This window comes from Vombatus ursinus, unplaced genomic scaffold (assembly GCF_900497805.2).
Source record: "Vombatus ursinus unplaced genomic scaffold, bare-nosed wombat genome assembly UNPS02014809.1, whole genome shotgun sequence".
Lineage (NCBI taxonomy): Eukaryota > Metazoa > Chordata > Mammalia > Diprotodontia > Vombatidae > Vombatus > Vombatus ursinus.
Genome location: NW_020954587.1, coordinates 13,321,617 through 13,349,062, shown reverse-complemented (window position 1 = coordinate 13,349,062; position 27,446 = coordinate 13,321,617). Strand labels below are relative to the sequence as shown.

The 27,446-nt window shown below is 35.8% G+C and overlaps 1 protein-coding gene across 3 annotated transcripts in view; it reads left to right on the top strand.

The window, feature by feature from the left end:
* The window catches only part of SYNJ1 (synaptojanin 1), an 84,525-nt gene extending 58,259 nt beyond the window's left edge, over positions 1-26,266 (top strand). Inside the window, exons 19-28 of one of the 3 annotated variants that reach the window (XM_027875474.1) lie at positions 235-313; positions 4,151-4,313; positions 5,665-5,886; positions 8,077-8,214; positions 11,181-11,228; positions 12,615-12,653; positions 12,778-12,848; positions 15,915-16,023; positions 16,280-16,503; positions 22,635-23,218. In XM_027875474.1, coding sequence (XP_027731275.1) covers positions 235-313; positions 4,151-4,313; positions 5,665-5,886; positions 8,077-8,214; positions 11,181-11,228; positions 12,615-12,653; positions 12,778-12,848; positions 15,915-16,023; positions 16,280-16,503; positions 22,635-22,640 — 1,099 coding nt within the window. In that variant the 3' untranslated portion in view covers positions 22,641-23,218. Of the gene's footprint in view, positions 1-234; positions 314-4,150; positions 4,314-5,664; positions 5,887-8,076; positions 8,215-11,180; positions 11,229-12,614; positions 12,654-12,777; positions 12,849-15,914; positions 16,024-16,279; positions 16,504-21,993; positions 22,495-22,634; positions 23,219-23,249 lie in introns of those variants that run through there. The other 2 variants (XM_027875473.1, XM_027875472.1) reach the window with 2 other exon arrangements.
* The last annotated feature ends 1,180 nt before the right edge of the window (positions 26,267-27,446 follow it).

Below are 27,446 nucleotides of genomic sequence, written 5' to 3'. Positions count from 1 at the left end.
GTTAACTATAATTCTTTTTGTTTCATTTTTGTTTTTTTTTCCTAATGATAAAGAATTATATTTAATATTTAGCCACAAATTGTTACCTTTGAAATTAGAGTTTTATTAAAATTCCCTTTAAAAAATGTTTTATCTTTTGGTATTTTCACAACCATAAATTTATACTGAATAAGTCAGTGATTTGTCAAATTATTACAATAAAAATAACTGACATTCTTTACAATTATCTTAAAGGTTTGTAGAAGACAAAATGTGGGTAACATTTTTGGAAGGAAGTTCTGCCCTGAGCGTTTTGAGCCTAAATGGTAAAGAGGTAATGTAACCTTTGTTCAATTTAATAAACATTTATAAAATGCCTATGTCGTGTAAGGGACTGTCTTATTGATTCTAAAGGATCCTGAAATGGTCTCTAAGCAGTTATGACTATATTAATCTGATCTAGTCATGCTGATTAATAAAAGATAGTCATTCTTAGTCTTACAGAATTATAGATAGAAATATTTCCTATTTAAGTACAAATCTAAGACTCGTACCAGACTTCACAGCATAACCATAAAATATAACTGCCATTGATGTTGCATAATAAGAAAATATGGGTGTCATAATGATAGCAAACCCCCTTCTACACACACACACACACACACACACACATCCTCATACATGTGTAGATAAATAGATCACTTTAAGGTTTGCAAATCACTTTCTGTAAATCACCTTATTTGAGACCCTGAGAGATTAAGTAACTTGCCTATAACTATACAGCTAGAAAATATTAGAAGTAGGATTTGAGCCCTTTTTTTCCTAACTTCCAAGTCTAACACTTTTTCTACTACCCCACACTGCCCCTTATATAATTGGTTTTCTTTCATTAGAGTTTGTTTTGTAATTGAAAATTTTAAATATTTTTCAGGGGATATTTGTATATCACTTACAGAATATACAGTCAACTAGCACTTAGCTGGTGATATGAAATAGGGAAAATGAAGCAACTTAGGGAGAAAATCATTCAACTCAGTTAATTTCATTGTGTCCCTACTTCTTATAGATAATAATTTTTATTTCATCGATAAATAATTTTGGTAGCTTGTTAAATTTTGGTTAGATTATCAAAACTATCCTTTATTCGGAATATTATTGACTCATTGGGCACAAATCATACTATTGATAGACACAGAATTGTCTCAACTTCTTCAAATTAGCCTGTCTATAAATTTATTCTGCATACTTCCAGTGAGATCATAAATTTCTAAAATATGTAGTCATTAGGTTATAATGAAGAAGACCAGAGGTACTCAGAAGAAAAGGATTTACTGTGGCATATAGGCACATTATCATTATGATGTAATATTTAAGGTAACCACCACCCGTAAGTTGAATAGTTCATTTTTTATTATATTGGCACAGCCTGATGGAATATTTAGTATACTGATGATTTGTATTATCAATAGCTGCTGAAATACAGAGGAAAAATAGCCATTTTTATGAGTATTATCATCACATATTTAAACAAGTTAGCTTTCACTAAAAGGTTTAAAATCAATACTTCGATGGATCTGTGGTATCAATGTGGATTTTCCCTACACTGATGTAGCTCAGAACCCATTGACATGTTCCATCCTCTGCAACTTGTCCTTGACTTCCTGTAAATCCTCCACAGAGAGTAATGATGAAGAAGAGTTGTAGACTTGGGTGTCAGGAAGACCTGGATTGTAATTCTGATTCTTGACACTTACTAGCTTGGTTGATCCTCAGTTTCCTCATCTGTAACATAAGAGTAGGATAACAGAAGGGGTGGCTAGGTGGCGCAGTGGATAAAGCACCAGCCCTGGAGTCAGGAGGACCTGAGTTCAAATCCAGCCTCAGACACTGGACCCTTCCTAGCTGTGTGACCCTGGGCAAGTCACTTAACCCAGATTGCCTCACCAAAAAAAAAAAAAAAGAATAGTATAATAGTACCTATTCACAAAGTTGTTATGAAGATCGAATGAGATAATTGAGATAAAAGTATGTAAAGCTCTTTGTAAACCTCAAAATGCTATGTAAGTATCAAGGCTTTTTTTTTTAATTATCATAGTGTGTTGGGGGGCTTTCTCTAGCTTTCCTAATATCATGTGGTACCAGTGGAGCACACAGGCTGTCCACCTCTCATCTCTCATGTTATTTGACCAGTCCATCTATTTTTTCTAGTCATGTATCTTTTTTATTATCTTTTATACCATTCTTTTGCACAGTTCTTTGGTATTATACTGCAGCCTATTTATGCCCACCATGTGTCTTTTCATTGCTGTTAGGAGGACCCACAATTTTGATCCTTTGAAAACTATTCTTTTTTTGAAACCATTTGTAAAGCTAAAAAACAAAACAAAACAAAACACCTCAACCACAACAACACCAAAAACACAAATAGCAGAAATCACCAAAGTAGTTAAATTCAAGGTAGTTTGAGAGGGAGGATAATAGCGGTTGGGTGCATCAGGGAAGGTTTCATGTAAAAAGTGGTGCTTTAGCTGCATCATAAAGGACAGAGGGGACTATGTGAGGCAGAGTAGAGGAGGGTGCACATTCCAGGCATGGAGGACAGCCAATGCCAATACAAAGGCATGGAGACTAGAGATGGTGTGTCATGGCTGAGGAAGAGAAAGACAAGTTTGGTTAGAACATGAGAGTAGAGGAGGAGGATTTAGAATAGTCTCTATAGAGAATGGCATAGAGAATAAATTAGGGAGTAGACATATTTCCTTGCTGTGGTGAAGACCCCTGAGATTAGATATATGAATTTGTAGAGAACCTAGTTAGTTTGGTTGCGTGATTTCCTCCAGCTCACATTTCCTTCTGTTCATGTTCAGCATGTGAATAGAAGCAGATAAGGTGGATGGTAAGAATATTCAGGATATGGGGCAGCTAGGTGACACAGTGGATAGAGCTCTGGCCTTGGAGTCAGGAGGACCTAAGTTCAAATCCAGCCTCAGACACTTAACAGCTCAGACACTTAACACTTACTCACTGTGTGGACAAGTCACTTAACCCTGATTGCATCACTAAAAAAAAGGGAGGGGGGGAATATCCAGGATTAGAGTTTGGCAGAGGATTAACTTCAGTAGGCTAGGGGAATAAGGGGGTTGAGATTAGAGGAATTGGTTAGCCATAGGGTTGAGATTGGTAAAGAAGGAAAAAGATTTGATAGCTTGAGAGAGTGCTTGAGTGATAGAGTAGAAGTCCTAGTGAGGATGAAGAATAGGTTAAGGACAGATAAAATATAGGGAGGGATGGAGTGATAAAGAGGGTATGGGTTTGATAAAAGCTTTTCAGAAATTTTGTTCATTGAAACAGGACACTTGACGGTGATCGTGAGATAAAGAGTGACAGCTGTGTACCTGATAATTGTGTGATTATTGTGGAGTAAAGGAAGTTTTGGGAATTAAAGAGATTGAGTAATTGGGAAAGGGAGGTTAGAATATTTAAGAAGGTGTTGGAGTGAAGAGGAAAACCTGAATTCCTAAGGAAGGAGGGCAAATGCCACAGGGTACAATAGATAACCGCTATTGCGATCTTGACTGGGTAAAAAAATTGGAACGAATTTCAAATATAGAAGAGGGTGTTGATTGATGGCATCAAAGAAGGAGTCTGGAATTGGCAATGGTGAACAATAAGTATTCCAACTCTACTCTCTCCAGGATCAAGATAAGGAGTGGACTATGTAGCCAGTAGTAGAAAGAATGACTAAAGATTCAGTATCATCTGGTGGGAGCCAGGTCTCCATGAGTATGAATAGACAGAGTTCCCAAGAGAACGAGGTCTAGAATGAAGAGAATGTTCACAATGAAAGTGGAGTGGGCAGGGCCGTAGTGGGACATGAGAGGAATGGAGTTAAGGTAAATGGAAATAAGAGAAGTATGGGATTTAGGTGAGATATAGCTTACACTTTGGTAGCTGGTGATTAATCAATGTGATAGAATAGTACCCAGTAAAGGTTCATTTCCTGTGATAACTCCAGCTATCTCTCCCTGAACAGGGAGCAGGGAGGGGCCTCTGTATGACGTGCTCTGCCCTCTAGCCACTCTGGGGTGTTGGAAAGAATGGGACAAAGTATCTTTAATGGAGAAGGTTTAATTTTCATGTTAATAAATTTATATTTTTCCTCCAAATACAGTTTTTAGATCGAATCATAACTATTACCTTAAAAAGCCCAAACTGGATTGCTGATTTGGAAAAAGAAATGAATTTGGAGAAAATTAGTATTATATTGCCACCATCAACAAGTTCAACTTTGCTTGGTGAAGATGCAGAAGTTGCTGAAGATTTTGTCATGGAAGGTCTGTTTATTGAGCAAGTAAATTTTATAGCTCTATGTCATTCATGGGATCATAGATCTAGAACTGAAAGGGAGTGCAAACTTGGCCAACTTTAATTTTATATGTGAGACTAACCAAGGCCCAAGGAATTTAAGTAACTTGCCCGAGGTCATACAGGTAATTGTCAGAGGTGAGACTTGAACCCAAGTCCTTTAACTCCATAGCTAGTTCTCTTTCCACTATATTATACTGCCTCCAACAGACTGTTTCCCTTCATTAAAAATCAGTATCTTCTTTATAATGCTTTCTTTTTTAAAAAAAAAAAACTTGTGCCAAGATACTTTTGAAAATTTCATTGAATTCATTGTTCATTGTTCTCTCTCTTCTACTTTTTTAGGATATACATTAGCAGTGTCCATTTGTTTTTATTTCATATTGTATTTCTTGTTTCAAATTTTTTTTAATAAAATGAGATCTAATTTGAATTACTAAGTCATTTGCAAATATAAATAAGAACATGTTATTTTGTTACTGTGATAAAACCAAAAACTGGCACTATAATCTCATTAATTTTAACATGAACTTCAAAATGACAAAATCATATATGATATTTAAGTAATGTAATAGATCTAAAGGAAGCTACTTCCTCCCCACTGCCATCTTCCCCCACAGCGCATTATGATAACAGTTTGTATTTATGAAAATATACAAATGAGTAATCAGTATGGGCAGGCATGGATGTATTATTAGCGTGATTGATAAAATCACAAATCCATCAAAGTATTAGAAAATAGAAACTGTTAAGCTGTTGGGGAGACATGAATGATAAACACAGAAGATTGATGAGACAAAGAAATAGCATAGAAATGTAAGTAAACCAATGCATTCTCAAATTCATAGGTTCTGCTGAACCTTTGCTTCCTTAGGCTATCTTCTCCAATTCTGTATCATTTTAATTAGTAATAAATATATTGGTTGTTAAAATATATATTGTATTCAAAACAACTTCCTGTATATCTTAATGTGTCTTTAGAATTGAACTTTACAGAGTTGTGCAAGTAAATTTGTCAAACTACAAGGACTTGAAATGTAGACTCTCATTCCTTTAGCTTCATTAAATAGTTTTTAGGTTTGTTTCAAATAAGCCTACATGCTTAATCTGTATTTATTTGTGAAGTTGATAGGTGGCTTGTGTAATTTAGTCCTTCAAATTCTGGGCTCTGAAATGAGCCCTTTGAATCGTAGAATTAGTGAAAATTGCAGAAAGTAAGACTAAAAAAGAAAATAAATCTTAATTAACAGACTCATTTTGATGGAAGTCCAAAATATCCCATTTGTTAGTAAAAGACGTTACTATTTTTTTTTTCCTTAGGGGACATTGATGACTACAGTGCAGAAGTAGAAGAAATTCTTCCTCAGCATCTCCAACCAGCTTCAGGCTCCAGTCTTGGAACTTCCCCAAGCTGTTCCCCTCGGTCCAGTCCCTGCCAGTCCCCTACGATAGCTGATGGTCCTCCCCCTCCCCTTCCTGCCAGACCAAGCCGAGGACCATCAAGAGCTCCTGGACCTCCTGTTCCTCCTGTTCCTTCACAGTGCAAGTATCTTGTACATTAACTTAGTCCCTGTGTATGTTTTCCCCCCCAAAATGAAAAGGTTTTTGGCATTGCAAGTAGATCAGACAGACCTCTCTCTGCTGCCTAGGAACTTCCATTTAAGGTCTGGAATATACAGGGGGTCCCAAAAGTCTTAGTGCAGCTTTAAGCTATTAAAGTTTAAAAAGCTGAACTGTACTTCTGGCACACCGTATGTAGTACTTTATATGTCATGTATATACCTATTTTCTTGAGGCCAAAGGTAGGAGAAGAAAAATTTTCACTGGATTATATACAGGGAAAAAGAAATTCATTCATGTCACCAGAATCTAGTTCTTTCATTACATGTTTTCAGTCCTTGACTTGGTCTTATTTTCAGATGTATGTGTTATGTGTGATACTACTATAAATTCAATTATTTGCATTTACTTTTATGTTATTATAGTGTTGACTTAGGCCCCAGCGCTCTATCCACTGCACCACCTAGCTGCTTAGATAGTCAAACAGGCAGGAGACAAAACTTCACGAGGGGCGGGGGTTTTACCAAATGAGGATCTTCTCATTATATGCACCTTTCAAGAAGAAAACATTTAGGAATAAGAAAAGAGGGATAAGGAATGTTTCCTTTCTACCCTGGCAGTAGCTATAATCACTCTGGGGAAGGGGAAGGTGGGCTATAGATCAGTGCCCAGATGAATCAGAAGGGGAAGCTGCTGCTACATGGAATAAACACCACAGCTTGCTCCCAGAGCAAGATTCTACCTTTAAGAGAAAGGTCACTAGCTGGCCAAAAGGAACTATGAGATTAAGGGAGAGTTAGAAGAAACCCCATCATGTTCCTGAGAGAAAAGAGCCCATTATTAAAGATCTCTGCTGATTCCATTTACAGGGTAAAGGCAGAAAGAAGGGTTGGGAGCCTGTTCACCTGAAACCAAGCCTGCTGGATAGGGAAGAGAAGCCAGTGCTGGAAGGTCTGGTAGACCATGGCTTCTGTGCTTGGTGATTAACTTTCCAGTATAGTGAGAAGCAAAGAGGGGAAACTAGTACCATTAAGGTAATGCCATACAGACAAGAAGAGGAAGGAGGGATAAAGGCTTTATCTCCTTTTCCCTACAGATTTATTCCATAAACAACAAATTTAGCCAGCATATATTAAATACTTAGGCTAGGTGCTGGGGATTCAAAGACAGGAATAAAAGTCTCTACCCTCAAAGAACATACATTATATTGAAAGGATACACAGTAATTAGAAATATTCAAGTGATAGATAAAATGTTTGGGCGACTTTTAGATTTTCTTGAATAAGACTTTCTAAAAAATTTATCATTTTTATCGATGTTTGTTCTTTAGGTCATGTGCATTTCCAAATATGTACTTTCTCCTATGAGTTATCCTTTGTAACAGATTTTAAAAGAGGAGAAAAAAAAGCAGTTCAGCAAAACTAGACAACACATTGACCAAGCTAACAGTATATACCATATTCCTTACTCCATGGCGAGGGGAAGGAAGTGCATTTTCTCAGTTCTTTTCTGGAGCCAAACTTGTGCATTATATTTACTCAGCATAACTAACCTTCAAAAGATAGACATACTGTTCAAATTCTTCTTGGATTTGATCTTAGAACCAAAGAATTTTGGATTTGATTTGTAGAATCAAAGAATTTTAGATCTGGAAAATACCTTAACGACCTTGGTCTGTTTCATTTTATCAGTGAAGAAACTGAGGCTCAGGGAAGTTATAATTTGATGAGACTGGCCCAGCTAGTTGCAAAAGTGGAACGAGAATCTCAGCCTCCTCACTTGCCTTGTTGAGCTTCCTACCATATCCTGCTCCTGTATTACTGACTAAGCCAATGAACTCTTAGCCCATCAGAATGCCTTAGGAGCCTGACACACATGCTAAGTAACTCTGTGAGCAACTTCCTTTGGTTGAACTGTGAACCACCAGACTCCTCCCATGCCATTTTATCCATAGAAGGTGCTCTTTAGTGATCTAGATTCTAATTGCTACTCTAAATTGGCTTTGGGCATTGTTCCTTAATTTTTCCACTTGCAAAATGAGAATATCTAGCTTTTTTGTACCTTACTGAATTAGCCTCTCCCCTCCAAAAAAAAAATGTAATTGTCTTCAAGCACATCAGAGAAAGTAATTTTTCAAATAAAATACATGGTTTTTTGTTGTTGTTGTTTTAGATTCTCCTGTTGACACTCAACCAGTAATATCACAGAAAGAGCCTTCCCAGAGCTTGGAGCCTAAACGCCCTCCTCCTCCTCGTCCAGTTGCCCCCCCCACACGTCCAGCTCCACCCCAAAGACCGCCCCCTCCTTCAGGTAACTGCCTTGTTGTTTATAGTGTGTGCCATTAATTTATTTCTATTCCAATGGACTTTTTAAAAATTATACTCAGCCCTTTCATATTTTAGTATATTGCTTGTTTTAAACTTCTGACTCTTATATCCTAACTCTTTTCTGTCCACCTTTTTCTGAAACATATGGTAGACATAACCAAACATAAAATGAGTGTCCATAAATTAGATTTTTCTAACATGATTCTTTTTCTCTCCTATTAATGTATATGTAATTTTTTTTGTTTTTGCAATTGGATATAGTTAGGTACCTAGACTTCCATATTGAAATCTATATTGGTTTTCTTTTTGTGCAAACCAGTCTCTGCCTTTTTCAATATGAATATTTGATGTATTTAGTAACTTCTTTACAATTTATTATTAGCTTTGAGATTACTAAATTTTACATATATATATTTGATAAAAGAAAGTTTCTCTCTGAGGAAAACAGCTTATCTCTGTGAAATGTTTACAAGACGGCACATTGTTGGAAGTGTGTGCATATACATAATGGATACTGTCCGTAGGTCTTAGATACTTTTGTGCAGTTCCTAGATAATTTATTTAAAATGATGAATGAATTGTTTTAAGTAGCATTTAAACATCTGATTCTCCTAACTCTCCAGTTCTGTCACTGACTCTCATTTTCCTTTGTGCTGCGTACTTTTCTTATGACTTTAAAAGGGAGTAGGAGTCCCGCACCTGCTAGAAAGGAATTTGGAGGTAATGGTTTATATTTGTTATCAAGTCTGGATTTTGGTATATTCATGTATTGACTAACACAAAATTATCCTTTCAGCCAAAGGACGTTTGAGTATTAAAGAGTTAAAACATTGTTTCAGGCTTCTTAAGGAGGGATTTTTTTTCTAAAATTTTAGCCATGAATATATCTGATTAGGCTATCAGTTTCTAGGTAGTTACTGTATGGTTTACTCATAAAATTCAAGAACAGCTGTTTCAGTGAGGGGGAATATGGTCTAATGGACAGAGCGTAGGGGTTGGGGTTGGAAAAAACTAGGTTCAAGTCCCATCTCTTACACATAATGGCTCCATGGCCCTGAACAAGTTGTTACTCTTGGTACACTGCATATCTCTGTAAGACTCTAAGTTGTAGGGTGGCTCCTAATCTCCTTTGGTAGAAAGAGTTTCCTCACTGAAGGTTATCTACATTAATGAAATCACGCTTGAATCAAAAAAAAATTATTACAGAGTTTCATACAGAAAAACATCTTTTTTTTTTTCTGGTGAGGCAATTGGGGTTAAGTGACTTGCCCAGAGTCACACAGCTAGAAAGTATTCTAGTGTCTGAGGCCGTATTTAAACTCAGATCCTCCTGACTCCAGCACTGGTGCTTTATCCACTGTGCCACCTAGCTGCCCCCAACAGGAGAACATCTTAACTGTTAAATAAATCTTGCCTGTAGTAGCTTTTTGATTTCAGAGTGTTTATTCCAGTACTGAAATGCAGGAATTTAAAAATATTTTTATTACAATGTTACTATCAACAAGCATATTCCTTTCTATTATCTTTCACTCCTTTAAAATAAAATAAAAATACGTCAATTTTAGCAAAACAGTAACAAAATCATCCTTTTTTTCTTCTGGGCAACACAGTAATTTCCAAAAGTATTCATGTACAATACACAAAGCAAACATTTCAACCTTTTCAAATTTCTTATCACCACACATAGACCATTTAATGTTCGTAGTTACCGAAGGACTGAGTTGCTTGTAGTATGTTTCTGTCACGCGATTCTGTTTAATCTAATTCTTAAGATTAAAAGTTGAAATCTAATATGCTAAATTCTGCATACCATTGTTGTGGCTTATCATAAGTCATGTCTTTCATCTACCAAATCTTTAAGAACTATCTATGTGCTTTTGTTTTCTTTCATTAGGAAGTAAATGACTAAAAATTAATCACTGTTAGAAGTTTATATTGAAAGCACACAATATTCAATTGGAAGAAAAATTTTAGATAGTTTAATTCAATTTTCCAGGAAAAGGATAAGAAAAGGTGTTATAGTATAAAAGAAAATTTGCACAGGATATTATACTCTTTATATTGCTCATATCAGGGTAAGCTTGAAAGCTTATATTACAAGAATAGCAAAATAATTGCATTTACACATTTTCTGCAGAGTTCAACTCTGGAAAATTTCCCATTTTCTTACACAGAATATTAATGTTACCTGTTTACTGTGGCTGTGGTTCCCATTTATTATTTTCTAGTTTAATTTCATGTACGAAGGACCTTAATTCAGGGCAAAAACATCATAAAGATAAAAAATTCTGAGTGACTTAAATAGAAATATGTAATTCAGTAATAATAGCGAATATTGTTTATGTTCATATTTATCATTCAATGGAAAAATAACCCTACTCATGCAATGCATTTAGGGAAGAGTTATTAAAGTATCTTTTAAGAGTTTAACAAACTCAAAAAATTCTTTATTACAGTTCATTTTCTCTTATGTAGTCTCTCAGCAATTCAGAATGACAAAGCAACGTCACATTTAGTCCTTTCAGATAAACTGGTCATTATTCGTATCTAATGTTGTTAACATTGGAAACATAACTTAGTGTTATAATATAAGACATACAGCTGAATCTTGATGGTTTTCCTTTTAAAGAATAGTACAAGCATTAAGTAAAATCTTCTCTTTGTCCTTGCTATCAAATTCTTTGATGCCAGTAATTGTAGAGATAGAGAAGTATAATCTCATTTCTGGCTATCTGTTTGAGGTTTAGAATCTGGAAATAGGTATCTATAAGTATTATTTCAAATTGGTTTGGCATAATTGTGTTAAAATATTTAAAACAACAAAAATCATGTTTTTTAAAAGTGCGTTTATTTTAGAAATTCTTTTAAATTGTGCCCTTTTTGTGCTTGCTTTTCTCGTTTTGCTGCTTGTGCTATGCAATGTACAGCTTCTGTTCTCTCTCTAAAAAGGTCTCGGAGGCCCTCCCAGCCCTGGGGTAGCTAGGAAGGAGATGGAAGGTAACGAGACGTTTGCATTGTAGAAATGTGTGTCTGATTTTGTATCTCTGAACATTGCTTTCCTGTGTCTGAAAACATTTTTTAAAATGCTGTCTTCAGGTTTCTCTTTTTTGTATACTGATTTCTCCTTGCTTTTCTTTATTTTAAGGCTATCTGTATTGTGTACCTTTTTCAAAATTTGTCCATTTACCTTTCATAAAGTACTAATTCTAATTTACTAAAATTTTCTCACATATTTAAGTGCAACCCCTTCCTTTTAAATACTACAGAATATTGCTGTAAGAAAAGTACTTAAAGCTTTGTTCACACAAGTTAAATATTTATGAATATATGGTAATAATGAGAGATTTTTTTAACTAGTCATTGTAGTTAAGGCATCTGAATAGAGGTCCTAGAATATAATATATATAGATAACATAGATGGTTTGCATAAATGGCTTTTTAATGTAGGATAGCTCTGATTTTGCTTCTAATCTTCAACCAGAAATTTCAGTTAAAAAGACTAGACTCTAGACTTAAAGGTTACAATTATCAAAAGGGAGGAAAATGGATAGATTTGGTCCAGGGTTATTAGTTTACAAACCCCCTGCTCTAATAGTTTTTCTCCTTCTGGCCTATTTAAGTATTTTTCATATTTCATCTTGCATGGTTATTTACACTTGAACCTGCTTTAACACTATTTGCTATTGCTTTATTTTGATGAGGCAGATTTTCTTGTACCTCATCTGGGAGAGTTAGTTATAATAATGCTAAAAGGTCCTCACTATAAGAAGACTTCATCCATAATATTATTCTACTGCATGAGCCCCAATGACAGTGTGTTATATAATGAGACTCCAGGTTAATTTTACAGTGAGCAGCGTATAACTTGAACAATACAGAACTTTTTTTTTTTTTTGCTATGAGGGAAATTTTGTCTGATATGGCCTAGAAAAATGACTATTTACAGGTACTACTAATTAGTCACAAGTTTGTAGAAGGACATCATACTGGAGAATCAAGTATTAAGAAAAAATCTTGCCCTGAGTAGGTCAGAAGACTAAGGTCTGAATATCACTGAATATTCTTGCCTTCCTCACTCTTTTACCGTAAGAACGTATCTGTGTCAGAGCCAAAAGCCAAAATTTTGATGAATCTTATTTAATGGATTTTTTGAAAAGCAAATTCTAGTTTCTGTATGTTGCTGAATGGTCTCTGGAAAATAATGTCAGACACCAGTTATCAAAACTTTGTTAGTCTTGTCTGCTGTAATAATTTTATCTAAAGCAGGCTCAAGAAATTTCATTCATTCATTTCATGCCCTCAGTTTTTTCATTTAATGAGAAGCAAAATGATGTCATGAAGTATTATTCTTGAGACTGATTTTCTTTTTCTTCCTATTCAAAGCACCCAAAAGCCCTGGAACAACAAGAAAAGATGTTTTAGGTAAAAAACAAACAAACAAAAAACAGAAAACAAAAAAAACTTCCATTTAAACTTAGACCATAAAATGGACTTCTGGAATATGTATGTGGTTTTTTTTAATGATATCTTTATATATTTATTTTAGGACGTAATCAGCCCTCACCTCAAGGAGGATTAACAAGCCCAGGAATTGTTGGACACAGTGCAGCAAAGCCGGTATGGATTAAATCCTGCTTAATTCACTGCTATTTTATCATGCAATTTGAATAGCAGTATATTGAAAGAAAGTTTAAGACAAAAAATAGCACCTAAATTAATTTACAAATGTGGTTAGTGCCATGCCAATCAAATTATGAAGGGGCTACTTGTGAGCCTAGACAAAAATGATATTAAAATTCATTTGGAAGAACAAAAAGTCTGCAATTTCATAGAAGCAGTGAAAAAACTGTGAATGAAGTGAACATAGAATTATCAGGCTTCCAATTATAAAGCAGTACTGAAACTATTTCATTAAAAAGAGAAAAGCCAATCTATAGGATAGACGATATAATCAAGAAGCAGAAGCAATTGAAAAAGAATTGTTGAGCATTTGAACCTAAGAATATAAATTACTGTGGGAAGAACTCCCCTTTTTTACATGAATTGCTGGGAAAACTAGAAAGCAGCTAAAGAGAAATTAGGTTTAGACAAACACCTCATGTGCCAAAATATGCTCTAAATGGATACACAACCACGCTGTTCGGTTCCTCTATAAAATTATGTTGCACATCTCAACTGAGCCTTCAAGTTAAAAGACAGTCTTTTTATACCTCCCTAATCAATTCACTATTCCACTCAACACAGCACTTTTCCCAGACCTTTTCATCATTCCTCCAACCTCTCAAGGCTTCCCCTCGCCAAGCCTCTCAACTAAAGAGGAAATACTTCATATTTCACTGAAAAAAATGAGGCCATTTTGGCAAGAGCTCCCTTTTCTTCCCTCCATCTCATCTATCATCATGCCAATCCTTTATGCCATTTTCTCTTCCTTCTCCGCTGCCTCACATAAAGAGGTGGTCCTTCTCTTTACCAAGTAAACATGCACAAGTTGTATGATTCCATCCCATCATCATCTTCTTTTTCTTCTTCTTTTAACATTAGTATGTTTTGGTAAACTATTTAAAACAAAAAAATTTTCAGAATATTTATTATACTCTCACTGATATTTACATAGACACAGAGAGCTGATATATAGAGCATACAAGAGTTACCATTCTGCATCTTTATTTGCTTTGGCAAACACATAGTCTTTCTCACCAAAGCACGACATCATCTTTCAAGTAAAATTTCCATTTGTTTTTGCTTCAATGAATCTTGTCATATTGACAGACTATTTCATTATCCATGTCAAACAGGTTTGGAACATCCTGCTCACTAACATCATCCCCAGAATTTAAAGGGTCTTTCTTTACAATATCTATTTGTCCGTCCCATCTTCTCAAGCAGATTACCTCACCTGCTTGTTGTAATCCCCATGCTCACTTGTGTTCAGTATCTTCCCTGTTTCCTGGCTGCATCACTATTGCTTACAAATATGCTCAGGTCTCCCCCATCTCCCTAAAACTTTTACTTCATCTTACTTCATCGCTCCATCCCCACCACCTATCATCCAATATCTTTCTTCTTTTTTTCGTAGCTGAACTCCTTAAGAGGGCCTTTAACAATCAATGCCTCCATTTCCTTTCCTTTCACCTTCTTAACTCTTTGTAGTCTAGCTTCTAACTTCATCCTTCAACTGAAAATGCTCTCTCCAAAGTTACCAGTTTTTTCTTAATTGCCAAATCTAATCTTCTCTCTGCAGCCTTTGGCATTGTCAGCCACCCTCTTCTTCCTAATGCTCTGCCCTTCCTAGGTTTTGATGACATTGCTCTCTCCTGGTTTTCTTCCTACCTGTCTTGCTGCTCCTTCTCAGAATCCTTTGCTGAATTGACATCCAAGTCTTATCCACTAACCCTGGGTATCCCTCAAGTTTCTCCCCTGGATCCCCTTTTCTTGTCCCTCTGTACTATTTCATTTGGTGATCTCATCACCTCCCATGGATTCAATTATCATCTCTATGCAGATGGTTCTCAGATATTTATCTAGCCCTAACCTCTCTTCTGACCTATAAACTCACTTCTCCAACTACTTATTAGATATCTCTAACTAGATGCCCCATAAACATCTTAAACTCCAAAACTGAACTCATTCTCTTTCCTCTAAAACCCTCCCATCTTCCTAACTTCCCCATTACTATTGAAGACACTACAATCCTAGTTACCAAGACTCACAACCTACATATCATTTTCAATGCCTTATTCTCTCTCAACCTCAATATTCTATTCCAAATCCTATCAATTCTGCCATATCTACTTATATCTTTTGTATATATCCCCTTCTCTCCTTCTTCACTACTACCACCCTCATCAGATGACCCCTGAACCACTACAGTAGTTTTTTGATTGGTCTCGCTACTGCAGTTCATTCTTCACTCAGCTATAAAAGTGACCTTCCTAAAGCACAGGTCTAATCATGTCACTCCCTAATCAGCTAGCTCCACTGACTTCCTGTTATATCCAAGATCAAATGAAAAATCCTCTGTTTGGCTTTTAAAGTCAATAGCATCAGAACCAATTTGGCCCCTTCTTGTACTTTATTCCCTTCCATGTACTCTGCTATTCAGTAATGCTTACCTCTTTACAGTTCCTTACTCCATTTGCTGGCCTTGGGCATTTTCCCTGACTTTCTCCCATGCTCTCCCTCATCATCTTTGTCTCTTGGCTTTCCTGGCTTCCTTTAAGTCTCAACTGAAATCCTGCTTTCTATAAGAAGGCTTTCCTATTCTTCTTTAAATGCTAGTGCTTTCCCTCTGAGATAACCTTTACATTTGTGTGCGTGTGTGTGTGTGTGTGTGTGTGTGTGTGTGTGTGTGTATGTATCTTATTTGTATATAATTGTTTGAATGTAGTCTCTTCTGGTAGATTATAAGCTCCTGGAGAGCAGGAACTATTTTTGTCTGTCTTTGTATCCACAGCACAAAGCCTGGCACATAGTAAGCACTTAATACATAAATGTTTGTTGATTTGACTTGATTCATTCCATACCTGTACTGAGACGGGAGGGGAGGTATATTTCATCCTTAGTCCTTTGGAGTCATAATTGGTCAATTTCTTAATTTGAGTTCTCCTATTAAAGCAAATACTTATAATGACGCTTATACTTACTTGAAATAAATTCACAAGTTTTGCGTTTACCATGTTTAAGACTATCCCACCACGTGCTGGAGTTATTAGTGCACCACAAAGCTTTGCCCGTGTCTCTTCTGGGAAGATGACTGCTGAAGTCCAAAGTAAATCATCTGAATTACCAAAAGGTAAAAAGTACATTGGAATTCCCCTGTATCCCTTGTTTTCCTCTAGCTCTTTAACTGGTGTTTGCTGAGTAACTGAAAGCCGTAACAATAATGAAGGAAGAACTTTTCCAAACCCTGAAATTATCTGTATTCTAATACATTTTTACTAAGTGCCACAGACTGAAATTGTTACTTTTTGTTTGAAGAAAAAAAGGCACCAGGGAGTCCCACAATGCATTTTACTAAGGGAATTAAAGCTTTGGGTCTATATTTTTAGGTTCAGCTGTACTCCCTGAACCACTAAAGCCTCAGACGGTCACCCCTGCCCTGCCCTCTTTTACTACGCCTGTTCAGAAAATGCAGGAGCCTCTTGTTCCTACACCATCACCTCTGCCTCAGCCCACTTCCCAACACATTCTTGAAGCCCCCCCACAGCCGCCACCACGTAGCAGGTCATCCCACACTTTGCCCTCAGAAGCTTCACCTTTGCAGCAGCAGCAAGTAAGTAGCTTTAAATAGATTATCTTCACTATGTATAATAGTCTCTGTACATGATCTTCATTAACTTAATATAGTAAGCTGAATTTTTCCATAAAGAAGCATTTTGTAATTGTATTTATGTTAAGTGGATACTCACTAAGTGCCTGTTCTGTGCAGTAGGCACTAGTTAAGATAAAAAGATTAGATGTGACATTGTCCCTGCCTTCATGAAGTTTGCAGCCTAATACGAATATGTGACATATACAGAAATAACCAGCATTCAAAATATATAGTAAGTGCATAAGATTTATAAGCAAAGTAGTAGGTGAATTCTGAGAAGGGACATTTTCTTTGCCAAGTAGGAGAATCAGGGAAGACTTCATGGGAGAGGTGGTATTTACTTTTAAAAAAAAGTTACCGAAATTGCAGTACCAACCTTAGAGTTAACATTATTTTAACAGAGGAAGAAATAATTTTGGTTTTATTTTATATGTTTTGACATTTACCAAAATTACATCCTAAGATAATACTGATGCATGTGATTTATGAGATCTCATAAATTAGTTGTTGTATAATTTGGATATTGAAAGGTTTTTAGCCTTTTTATCTATGCTTTTGTTTCTTAGGAAAATAGATTTGAACCATTTAAAATTTAGTATGACTACCAAGACTGTATTTTACTCAAATACTTAAATAGATCACTGATCTCATTGATTGAATAGTTGCCCAGATGCAGATTACAACCTATCCAGTCCTACCCATATTTTACTACATTTCATAAATCAGCCCTCACTTTTCATAAATGAGTCAGACAGATAGAGAATGTGAATGAATGTTAGACCAAACATTTTCAAGATTGTCAGTTTCCAATGAGCAGATATCAGCAATAGTTTGTGGGGATTCTAACAATCTGTTGTAGCCATTGATCCAACCTAAATGGATTGGACAGAGAACAATAGACATAGTTATAAAAGTGAAACATACCCAAAACTAAGCATGTCACTGATGTCTCATCAAAAATAGTGCTTTCATTTGCCCCAATTTTGTAACATTTTTATGACAGGCTGTCACACCCAGGTGTGTAGTGGGTGTCCTTGAGAACCTTGCCCTGCCAAAGTAATTCTCAGATTGAAAAGTTTGAGAATCTCTCATGTAAGTGAATACATACAATTCATTTTGTGCACATATATTCAATCATGTTAAAATTCATTATTGATTTAAATTCATATGCATTCCAGGGCAACTTCTAAAATAATGCAAGTTATGTTTAGTATTTTAGACTACCAAACTTTAAATTTGTAATATTTTGTTTTACCTTGGAAATGCCATCTTAAGGGGCAGCTGGGTGGTACAGTAGATAACGTGTGGTGTCCTCAGGGTAATAAAATGGTCAAGAGGACACAGGGAGATAGGAGTTAGCCAAAAATGACCTCAGAATATAGTATTTTTGGTATTTAAAAAAAAAAACAGCTACCAGAACCAGGGGTGGGGAAGTCATAGCCAGAAAATATCTTCAAGATTATATCTAGAAACAGAATTTAAGGGTTTATAATTTCCTTGTTTACAATTTGTTTCTGAGTCTTGGGCCATTATATCTCCTCCTCCCTCCTTCTACTACCTATATTCTGTATTTCCAAGTCTTTTGGTTGCCATCCCTTATTCACAGACACCTCTACCCCTAGGGAAGTGAAATCACATTTTCTGATCCCCAGGCATTCCACTGCCCACCCTTTGACTTTTAGCAATGAGTTAGAAGCATCAGTTAGGCAACACTTTACCCTATCAGGACATGTTTTGGTGTGATGATAGATGCAATCACAGTCTGGATCTCAGGGGAAAGTAGGGGCTGAGACAAGATGAGTGGGAAGAGTCATCCTCACTTGAGTCATACCTTTCTCCCACATCTCATCTCAAATGAGGACAAGGTTAAACTAGGGTAAGACTAGGGTAGGTAGTCCTTCCTCTCCCATCCCTATCAAGTGGACCATCCAAAGATCCATCATTTAGCCCCCTGCCTGGTGTTCAATAGCTAGTAAGGACTCATTTAGTTTCAATTTAGTTAATTCTTAAGGTAGCTTTTTAATGGCAGTTAGCAGCAGCTAGGGAACAGCAAAGCAGATGGTGGGCTTGCCCTCTTGCTACTCCTTCCTTCAGACCCAGCATGCTAGCACTCTGGGTCTGTGAGAGCTCCAGACTTATCACATCGGTAGGATGCTAAGGAGTGATTAGGAGTGGTGCTGGGCCATCTCAGTAATCAGTGTGTCTCATCCTTCTTTCCTTTGCCAATGTTACCCTTCTTAGAATTGATTTAAAAACAAAAAAAAAAATTTTTTTTCTTTTGTTGTTGAGTTGTTTCAGACTCTCTGTGACTCCCATTTGGGGTTTGCTTAGCAAAGTAATTGAACTGGTTTGCCATTTCCTTCTCCAGCTCATTATACAGATGACAAAACTGAGACAAATGTGGTTAAGTGATTTGCCCAGGGTCACAAAGCTAGTAAGTGTCTAAGGCCAGATTTGAACTCAGGTCATCCTGACTCCAGGGCCAGTGCTGTGTGCACTGAGCCACCTACCTAACCTGCTTCACCACCTACCTTCTTTTACCAGATAACAACAACCCTGATAGATGGAAACATTTAATGAAGATCATAATGTATTTATTAATAAGTGCAGCTATTCCCTCCTGCCTTGATGTCCCCACCAGGAGCTGTGCAAGTCAATGAGTTGTCTGTCAAGAAGTTTTCAACTTCTTTTCAACACTAACTTATCTAGGATTTGTCCCATAAGCAAAGGGGCTTTGACATTTTAACCAATCAGTGAAACAGACAGGGTTCTGTCACTTAATTTGGAATTTGATAAAGCTACATGTTTTTAAAGAACAGTACTGGATCATGGCACTACATATATCCTTATTCAGGACACTGTTTTATAACTATAATAAGGGGCTGTGCAATATGCCTTCAGCATGTGGCCTGTCAGCCCTTGAAGGCTTGAGGCCTGGATGCTACAAGTAGTGTCCACTACGTAGATCTAGAACTGGAACAAACCTTAGAAATCAAGTTTAACCCCCTAATTTGACAGATGAAGAAATTGCAACTTAGAGAACTTAAGTGATTTGTCTGTTGTCTACAGATAAATGGATAGTCAGGATTCAGACTCAGGTCCTTTGACACCAAATTCAGCACCCTTTCCGCTGCATCATATTAGATAATTTGTTGATATAAATTGCTTTTGAAAATAAATTTAAATAGTTTACAGTCAGAATTTAATTCTTCTCTAAAACAAAAGAAAGCAGAAGGAAGTTCAGAAAGGGAAGCAGGGCAACTTTTTATTGTACTAAATATAATATGCAATGATTAAAAATTATATGTAATAGAAGTTCACAGTTTCATATACAGTCTATTTCTTTGTATATTATTGATGTTTGTAGCATTTAAGAAAAATAAAATAGGACACACATACTTTGAGAATTAAATAAAATGTAATTAAAGGGATGAACATGTTCTCTCCTCACTTTTCTTAGTAAAAGAAGGGGGAGGAGAAGTCAGTAAAATGAGTGCCTTTCATTATCAGTATAAGTGTAATGTTTTTAATCATCCCCCTTTCTGCCACTGCCCAATCAGACCATCTGTGTGGCTGTGCAGTAAATATCCTGACTTGTGACAAGTCTGTATAGGGCAGCAAGTCCTAGGAGATGAGTATTTTGAGCTTTGGTTGTAAGCTTCTCTGTGTTGCTAGCCGAGTTCAAACATCAACCCACCCCCCACCCCCAATGTAATCATGTAGGCTTTTATGTAGCCTGGTTTCTTTGTAAAAATAAATTATTACAGATCGCGGGAGGCCCGTGAGCCCTTAAGCCTTGCTCCTCTTCAGTTTTTAAGATCCACCTGGAATTTATACCTTTTAGTGATAACTTTGAATTGACTAGTATGCCAGTTAAAGCACCAAAATTTATTAAAATTACCGGACATCATGCTACTACTAAAGCAGATTTCTCATACTATTTCACTAGTTTGTATAAGGATTTTAAAGTTATCTCTTGAGCCTATTATTGCACATAATCTGTGAATATTGTTATTCTTTCATTTACTATGTGGTATGCTGTAGTATTGAAAACAATGTTAAAAACTGAATTGTTAGGGCTGCTGTTTAGCCTCTGATTTTCCTCCTAACTCTTTCCTTTAATATTTGTCTCCTTTCTTAAAGCAGGAGCAACCGTCAGGGTAACAGGTATCTGACTATTTACCAATCTTATATGTGCTCGTCATCTGTCCTGACAGATCAGATGTATGAATCTCTTTTGCTTCATACATCTACCCATATTTTTTTAAATCACCTATCCACATTAATAAATATGACTATCATCCCATAAACCTGCTTTTCCTTTTCTTTAGCATTTTAGATTTTTTAGGAGTCATTTTAGTTATATTTGCTAGTTCTGTTTAACAATTTTTTCTCACTTCATCTTTTATGAACAGTTAACAATGCCTTAAAGAATAATCATAAGAGAGAACCTGCTGGTTTTCAGAAAGCTTAAACCTAATCTATAGAGGCCTTCAGAGTTAATGTGACATAGATGTAAAATTAATTTTTCTGTTAGGCTGTTTATGGGGGGTGGAGTTTTTTGGTAAGGAAGATTTCATTCTCTTAATACAAAAAAAATTAAATTGTAAAGTATTATTTGAAGATCTTCCAAGCACCTGTTCTTTCATAGGAAAAATAGTTCTAGTAAGACCTAATTCAGATGCTACTCCAGTTATAAATCTCAGTGCAATGAGTGGTGTTGTGGTTGTTATTGTACTTTGAAAATTGCTTGCCTGATGATAGGCAGGAAGATTGTGCCTATGTCAAATTGCATATGACCTTCGTTTCTAGATCTAAATTTACTTCCCTTAAACATGAAGAATTATGTGTTTATGATATTTGGCAAAAATTTTGACACAATTCTAAAATGTACACAATATCTTTATATTATCTAAAGTGTAGCTAATATGTGCTGAGAGTAGTGGTCCCAGTCTCAATTTAGCCAAATAGTTTATTTTCAGGATTTTTCTTGCTTATCTATGTTGATATACTCCTATGATACAAATAATTGAGGTGACTGATTAAGCAGGTGGCAGCCTACTCCCCACCCACAAACAAAAGGCAATTAGACTCATTAAAAAAAAAAACTATCAATCGAGATTTGAGCATTCCCTCTTATAAATGGCTTGACTTACCATAAAATACTCACTTGCCTAGGACATAGAAATGTTATCTAAAAATATGTGCCTTTATTTTTTGTGTCTTTTGTTGCATCCCCACACAGTGCTCCCAGGGCAGCTAGCCTGACCCTTGTCTCAGCTTTGACCTCTTCTCCTAGCTCACCTTTCCCCACAAAACATCTTTTTCTTTATATTTGAAGTTGGCATAAACATCATATACTACAGAAATGGGATGAAGAAGTTAGTGATAATTCTGAAATACTTTGAAAAGAAATTAATAACGAAGACACTGATTTGTTCATTTTTTTAGAGCATGGTTGCTGTAAGACCAAGACCACAGGGTTTATTTCTCTCGTAGACCAGTTAGCTTTGCTTGGTTCCACCACCATTCCTGGCCCCTACCAATTGATGACAAAAGGACCCTGGTATGGGACAGTGAATAATAGATCGGCATTAATAAGAGGTTAGTTTTATTCTGCTTGACCCAGAGAAGCAGAGAAATGATTGGAAGTTACAGGCAGGCATATTTCAGTTCAATATAAGGAAGATCTTCCAAACTAAAGATCCCCAAAATGGGATTTGCCCTCTCATGAGAGAGTGACCTCACAGCTGGAACAATTCAAGTGAGATTTTGTAAATGGAAATTCATCATTTAGTTAAGGTTTAGGCTAATCTCTGCAGGCTTCTTCTAACTGATTAGCCTCTCCTATGAAATCTTTCACCAGAATTTGAAAACAATTCAAAGGCTATGTCTTTTGTATACTAAGGTGATAATACAACCCACTATCATTAAGACCACATTCATAGTTAAGGATTTGGTGGGCTTATATCTGTTTTAAAGTTATACCTTTCTATAAAAAGACTGTTATTTTGTTCTTTAATAAACTTTAATGTTTTCAAATCTGAGGAAGATCCCTAAGAGGAAATCTTCCTCTGTGGCATTTTCCACAGACTTAGTTCTAAAAATGAAACCTTGCCTTTAAAGTCAAAAACTCCTTCACAAGACAATTTATCAGCTCCCAAATACAAAGGTAAGAAATGCATTGACTTGGGCTTATGATTATAAATATGCTAACACTAATTTCCATTCATTATTTCATATTAACATTTACATTTTTGCATATGAAAGAACAATGAAACCACAACATCAGTATAAATAGATGTTGAGAGATTGCTACAAATGGTAACACCAACGTAAAATTGTTCAGAATGTAATTTCCTCATTCTGTGGCTACCATTTAGGCAGCCCGGAGGTTAAACGAAGCACAGTCACTAATGCTCTTTGTCAGTACTTGCATGAATTAAATGGTTTTATTTTTTTTAACAAAAGAATTTATTTGGTGGGGTGGTCAGAGGGAACCAATAATATAGTGGAATTTCAGCCAGGTTTCATCCACCATATCATTCCACAAAGAATAATGAACTGTGATAAGTTTTCTATTTTAGTACTCAGGTTTCTGAATTTGCCCAAAGAAATGAAGAACGTTTAGAAAATATGAGAAATAGGGGTGGGAAGTAGTATAACAATCCATCTGAAATATTCAGTGTCTTCTTTCCGTGTTTCAGATAAAAACAGATGAAGAGTATGATATTAAGTATGGAACTCAATTAAGCAATGACTTTTCATTTAATCTGTTTGCTCCATTAAAGTCTCAGATGTCTCTACAAACATCACCAGTTCTACCTTTAAACCAAAAGGAGTTGATTAAGTTGCCTTCCACATCACAAAGCTTCGCTTATGTCTTGAATAATGAAAGTTTCTTCCCAAGAATGCCACCTATCCCAGCTCGGAGCAAATCCCAGGAAAATATAAAAAGTTCCTCAAACCCGTTTGTTGCTAGCTTAAACATGACAAATCCTTTTACTGACAGAACTCGTCCTCTTGGAAATCCATTTAGAACTGACCCTCAAGAATCCGAAGTAATTTCATGGCTCCCAAAAGAGGAACCTGTTAGCAGTCCTTCCCTCTCTTCACATCTTCTCAGTCGTAATGTAAGCAAGGCTTCATTTCTTAAGGAGGGATTTGAGGACAGTTTTGCTTTGCAGAGCACATCTTCAGCAGTGAAAAGCATCAAACCAAAAGACTGGGTAACTTTTGAGGAGGATGATTTCAGCGTAAAACAGAAAGCACCAGACAATGCAGCAGAGTTGAATAGAGTCAGTTCTGAGAAATCAGCTGGTTGTCCAGACTTACTAGACACTCAATCAACTTCATTTTCTGACTCAGACTTTTCCTTGGACTGGAATAAAAATTCAGCTGTTTCTTTCTGTATGTTGCCATCAAGAAGACCACCTGAGCCTCCTGCCCCAGTAGTAACACCTAGCCCTGCAACTCCTGTAGATCCTTTCACTCCTTTGGCATCTAAGACTTCATCAGCAGTAGATTTTACAGAAAGATAATGTTATGAGATGAAAGGTCTTTTTGGCAAGATACATCCCAAAAAATGGGCATTAAAGTTATACTATGTGCAATAATTATGTGCACTGATATCTTCATGAAATACCACTATTTAATGTGTACAAGTTTGAGTATGTATATTTTGGGAATACACAAAGATAATTCTCATCATAAAGTTGAGTTTGAATGTGTTTATTGCGATAGGTAGCCAAAATAATTAGTTATTAATCCCAATTTAAAAGTGCTTAAAGCTACTTTTAGGAATACTACTTATTCTTGAAATTATCTCTTATTCTTCCCCACTAAAGAATATGAAAAAAGTGATAATTTTTACCTGACATAATCATCAGTCCCTTCATACAGATTAGCATCTGGTATTTATGAATATTTACCAAAGAACTGCCAAAATTATACTGAAAAACATTTGACAGGTATTACTTTTTTTAATCATATAACAAATTATTTACATTATTTGTTAAACTCATTTTATTTATATGGTATAGATTCAAGTCAGATTTTAATTACCTTCAGTGCCCTCTTGTAAGTGTCTTGTTACCAATGAAGAAGATTGTAACTATAACTGAGACACTTCATATTTCATTTCAGTTATGTGGAATATTTTCATTTCCTGTTTCTTAAGGTTTTCTTCCCCAAATTGGGAAAAAAAAACACATTAAAGAACTCATTTTTTCTGCCCCCAACTTATTGGTTTCTACTCCGGTACCTCAGTGGAGCCAGAAGTTCACTGTCATGTGTAATTACCCAGGCTACCTGAAAATCTTGTGGTTCTGTGAAAACATCTGGGGAGGCAACTATTGCATAGCTTATTTAATAGCATTTTAACTCTTGGTCTTTAACATGAGTCTCTCTTTGCTTTTGGTTAAGGCACATTTTACCCCAAACCCATCCTCACTGTTGTATATGCTGCTTTAGTTCTAAAACATTTCCACTAGCAGACAGAGCAGCAGACCTGAACACTGATGAAGCTCTTTTAAATGGAGGATGTAATCCAGGACTTCTTTATCCCATTAAGAGGCTCTGTTCCACATTACTAATGCCAAGCCCTGCAATGCACTGCCATTATGCAACTGATCTTGCTTCCATTCTTTTATCAACAAGTGTGCAAAATTTATACAAAATGTGGTATTTTGATAACATTAAGTAAAATCAAGCAGAAAATTCCTTTCATAACACTTCTGTTGCAAATATAAATTAAAATGATCTTTACCTTATAAAAATGTTACCAATATGCTTTTTTAAAAAAGTATAGTTTATTGTCATGTCACAGTTTATTCATTTAAATATGTGCATTAGCCAGGGGGGATAAAAGGAAGACCCTCACTTTTATTGGTATAGTCTGAGTTTTTAATCCTAGAGAGGAATGAGGTGAAAAGTACAGAAGATTGCATCACTTAAAACACAAGGCAAATAGTATGTAAAAGACTCATCTAAATTCTTAAATGCTATCAAAATACTATATTTGTAAAAGTAATTCACACTTCTCTTAACAGCCAGGATCTGCTGTTAAATAGAAAAGAAACCCTAGTGGATTTTATATTGTGCTTTTTTTTGTTGTTGTTGTTCTTATCTGAACAATAGTATTTGTACATTTTAAACAGCAGTATTACTATAAGCAGAGTGCTTCAATATGTGAATTAACTTGTTAAAATTGTGGCTGCTAACATCTGTGTAATGATCAGTGTTTGGATATATGCTCTATATTAGCAAAACAATTCTTTGAACTTTGCTAGTGCAAATTGAAATTCTGTAAGCTGTGCTTCCTGTTGGATATCTAATGATAAACTACAGTCTAAAGTGTACATAACATACAGTAGTTCAGCATTTAACAGGATAACCAAGTTTGCAGATTACCCAAAATTCAAAGTTTATTGGATTTAAAAGGTATACTGCAAGTAGCTAAAATAGTGTAATGTGTATTAGTAAAATAACTAGCATTTCTTTAAAAATAAAAAACAACTAAGTACTAAATTGAGACACTAAACTTTTCAGTAATTCTTTGTCCTTTGTGGTAAGTTGCTATTTATATGTAACAATGTTATTGCTTATGTGGCACACTATTTATAACTATATACTTTACAAAACTCGTATTAAAATGCAGTGGTATGTGACATTCTGTACATATCCTGTGAAATGTGGCATCTTCATTAAAAATACCTGTCTTTACCATGTTGATCACTTTGCTTTAAACAGAGGTATTTAGTTCAGACTCTCATATACTTCCCTGGAGTTTTCAAAACAATTTCTTGGATAATTAGTGAAGATCAGTTAAGCTGATTTGTCAGATGTGAGCAGTTCTAACCCACATATTCAGCAGTAAAATCTTTATCAACTTCCACCCTGACTTTGGAAATAAAGAGAAAATTACTTTGGGATAACCAAAAGAGCCCCATACCCTTTATTCAATAAGAAAGACCTTCAGTTTCACACTTAGACCCTCGCTGATTCTTATTTTTAGGCATAAGCCTGATTATTTAGATAAACTGAAGTCGTTTTGAAGGGTGGAAAAGAACATACCGCAATGTGAAATGGCAACCTCACTTTGACAGAAGAGACAATAATTATATTACAAGTACTAAAATAACTATTTGGTACAGTTTTTTAGCCACTGCCTTTGATTTTTGAAAGTTTGTGGAGAAGAGCAAATGTTATTCCCATTTTCAAAAAATTGCGAAATTTGAAAACTATAGGCAATATATTGATTGAATTACTGGCAAATCCTAAAAAAAAATCATTAAAGGTATGGATAGTGAGAAAAATGTGACCACAAAGAACTGGCATTGCTTCATCAAAAATAATTCATGATGGACGCTAATCTCATATCCTTTATTGAAAGTCATAGACTGGTAAATCAGGACAGTGCTCTAGAAAAGAAACAAGCCAGAAATTATCACAATAAGATGAACTGAACTAGGGTGATTTTCATCTCTCTGGGCGTATTGGCTACAATTTAGCTGAAGCTTTCCTGTTCAGTATCTGCCTCCAGAAAAATTTAGTATCGTCATCCCACCTATTGTATTCTTAAGAGTCAAACCCTGCAAAGTATTATTCTAGCTCTCTCATTTGATCCCTTTGACATTGGCTTTCACATATTTTTATGTAGCTCCATTCTTACTCTCTGCACCTTCCTTTTGTAGGAAGAGAGATACAAACTTAGGCAGGGAGGTGCCCAGTTCAAAGTCAAGAAGAGACAGATGTAGGACAAAGCCTGTTCTTCCCATACCCACCTTGCAACTTCAGTGGGCTGAGGCTGGAAAGGAGTCAGTCCCCACCAACAACCAGACCAAGACAGCATTGACCATCCTGAGTTTTGGTTCACGCTGGATCCTAAATTTCACAATCAGAAG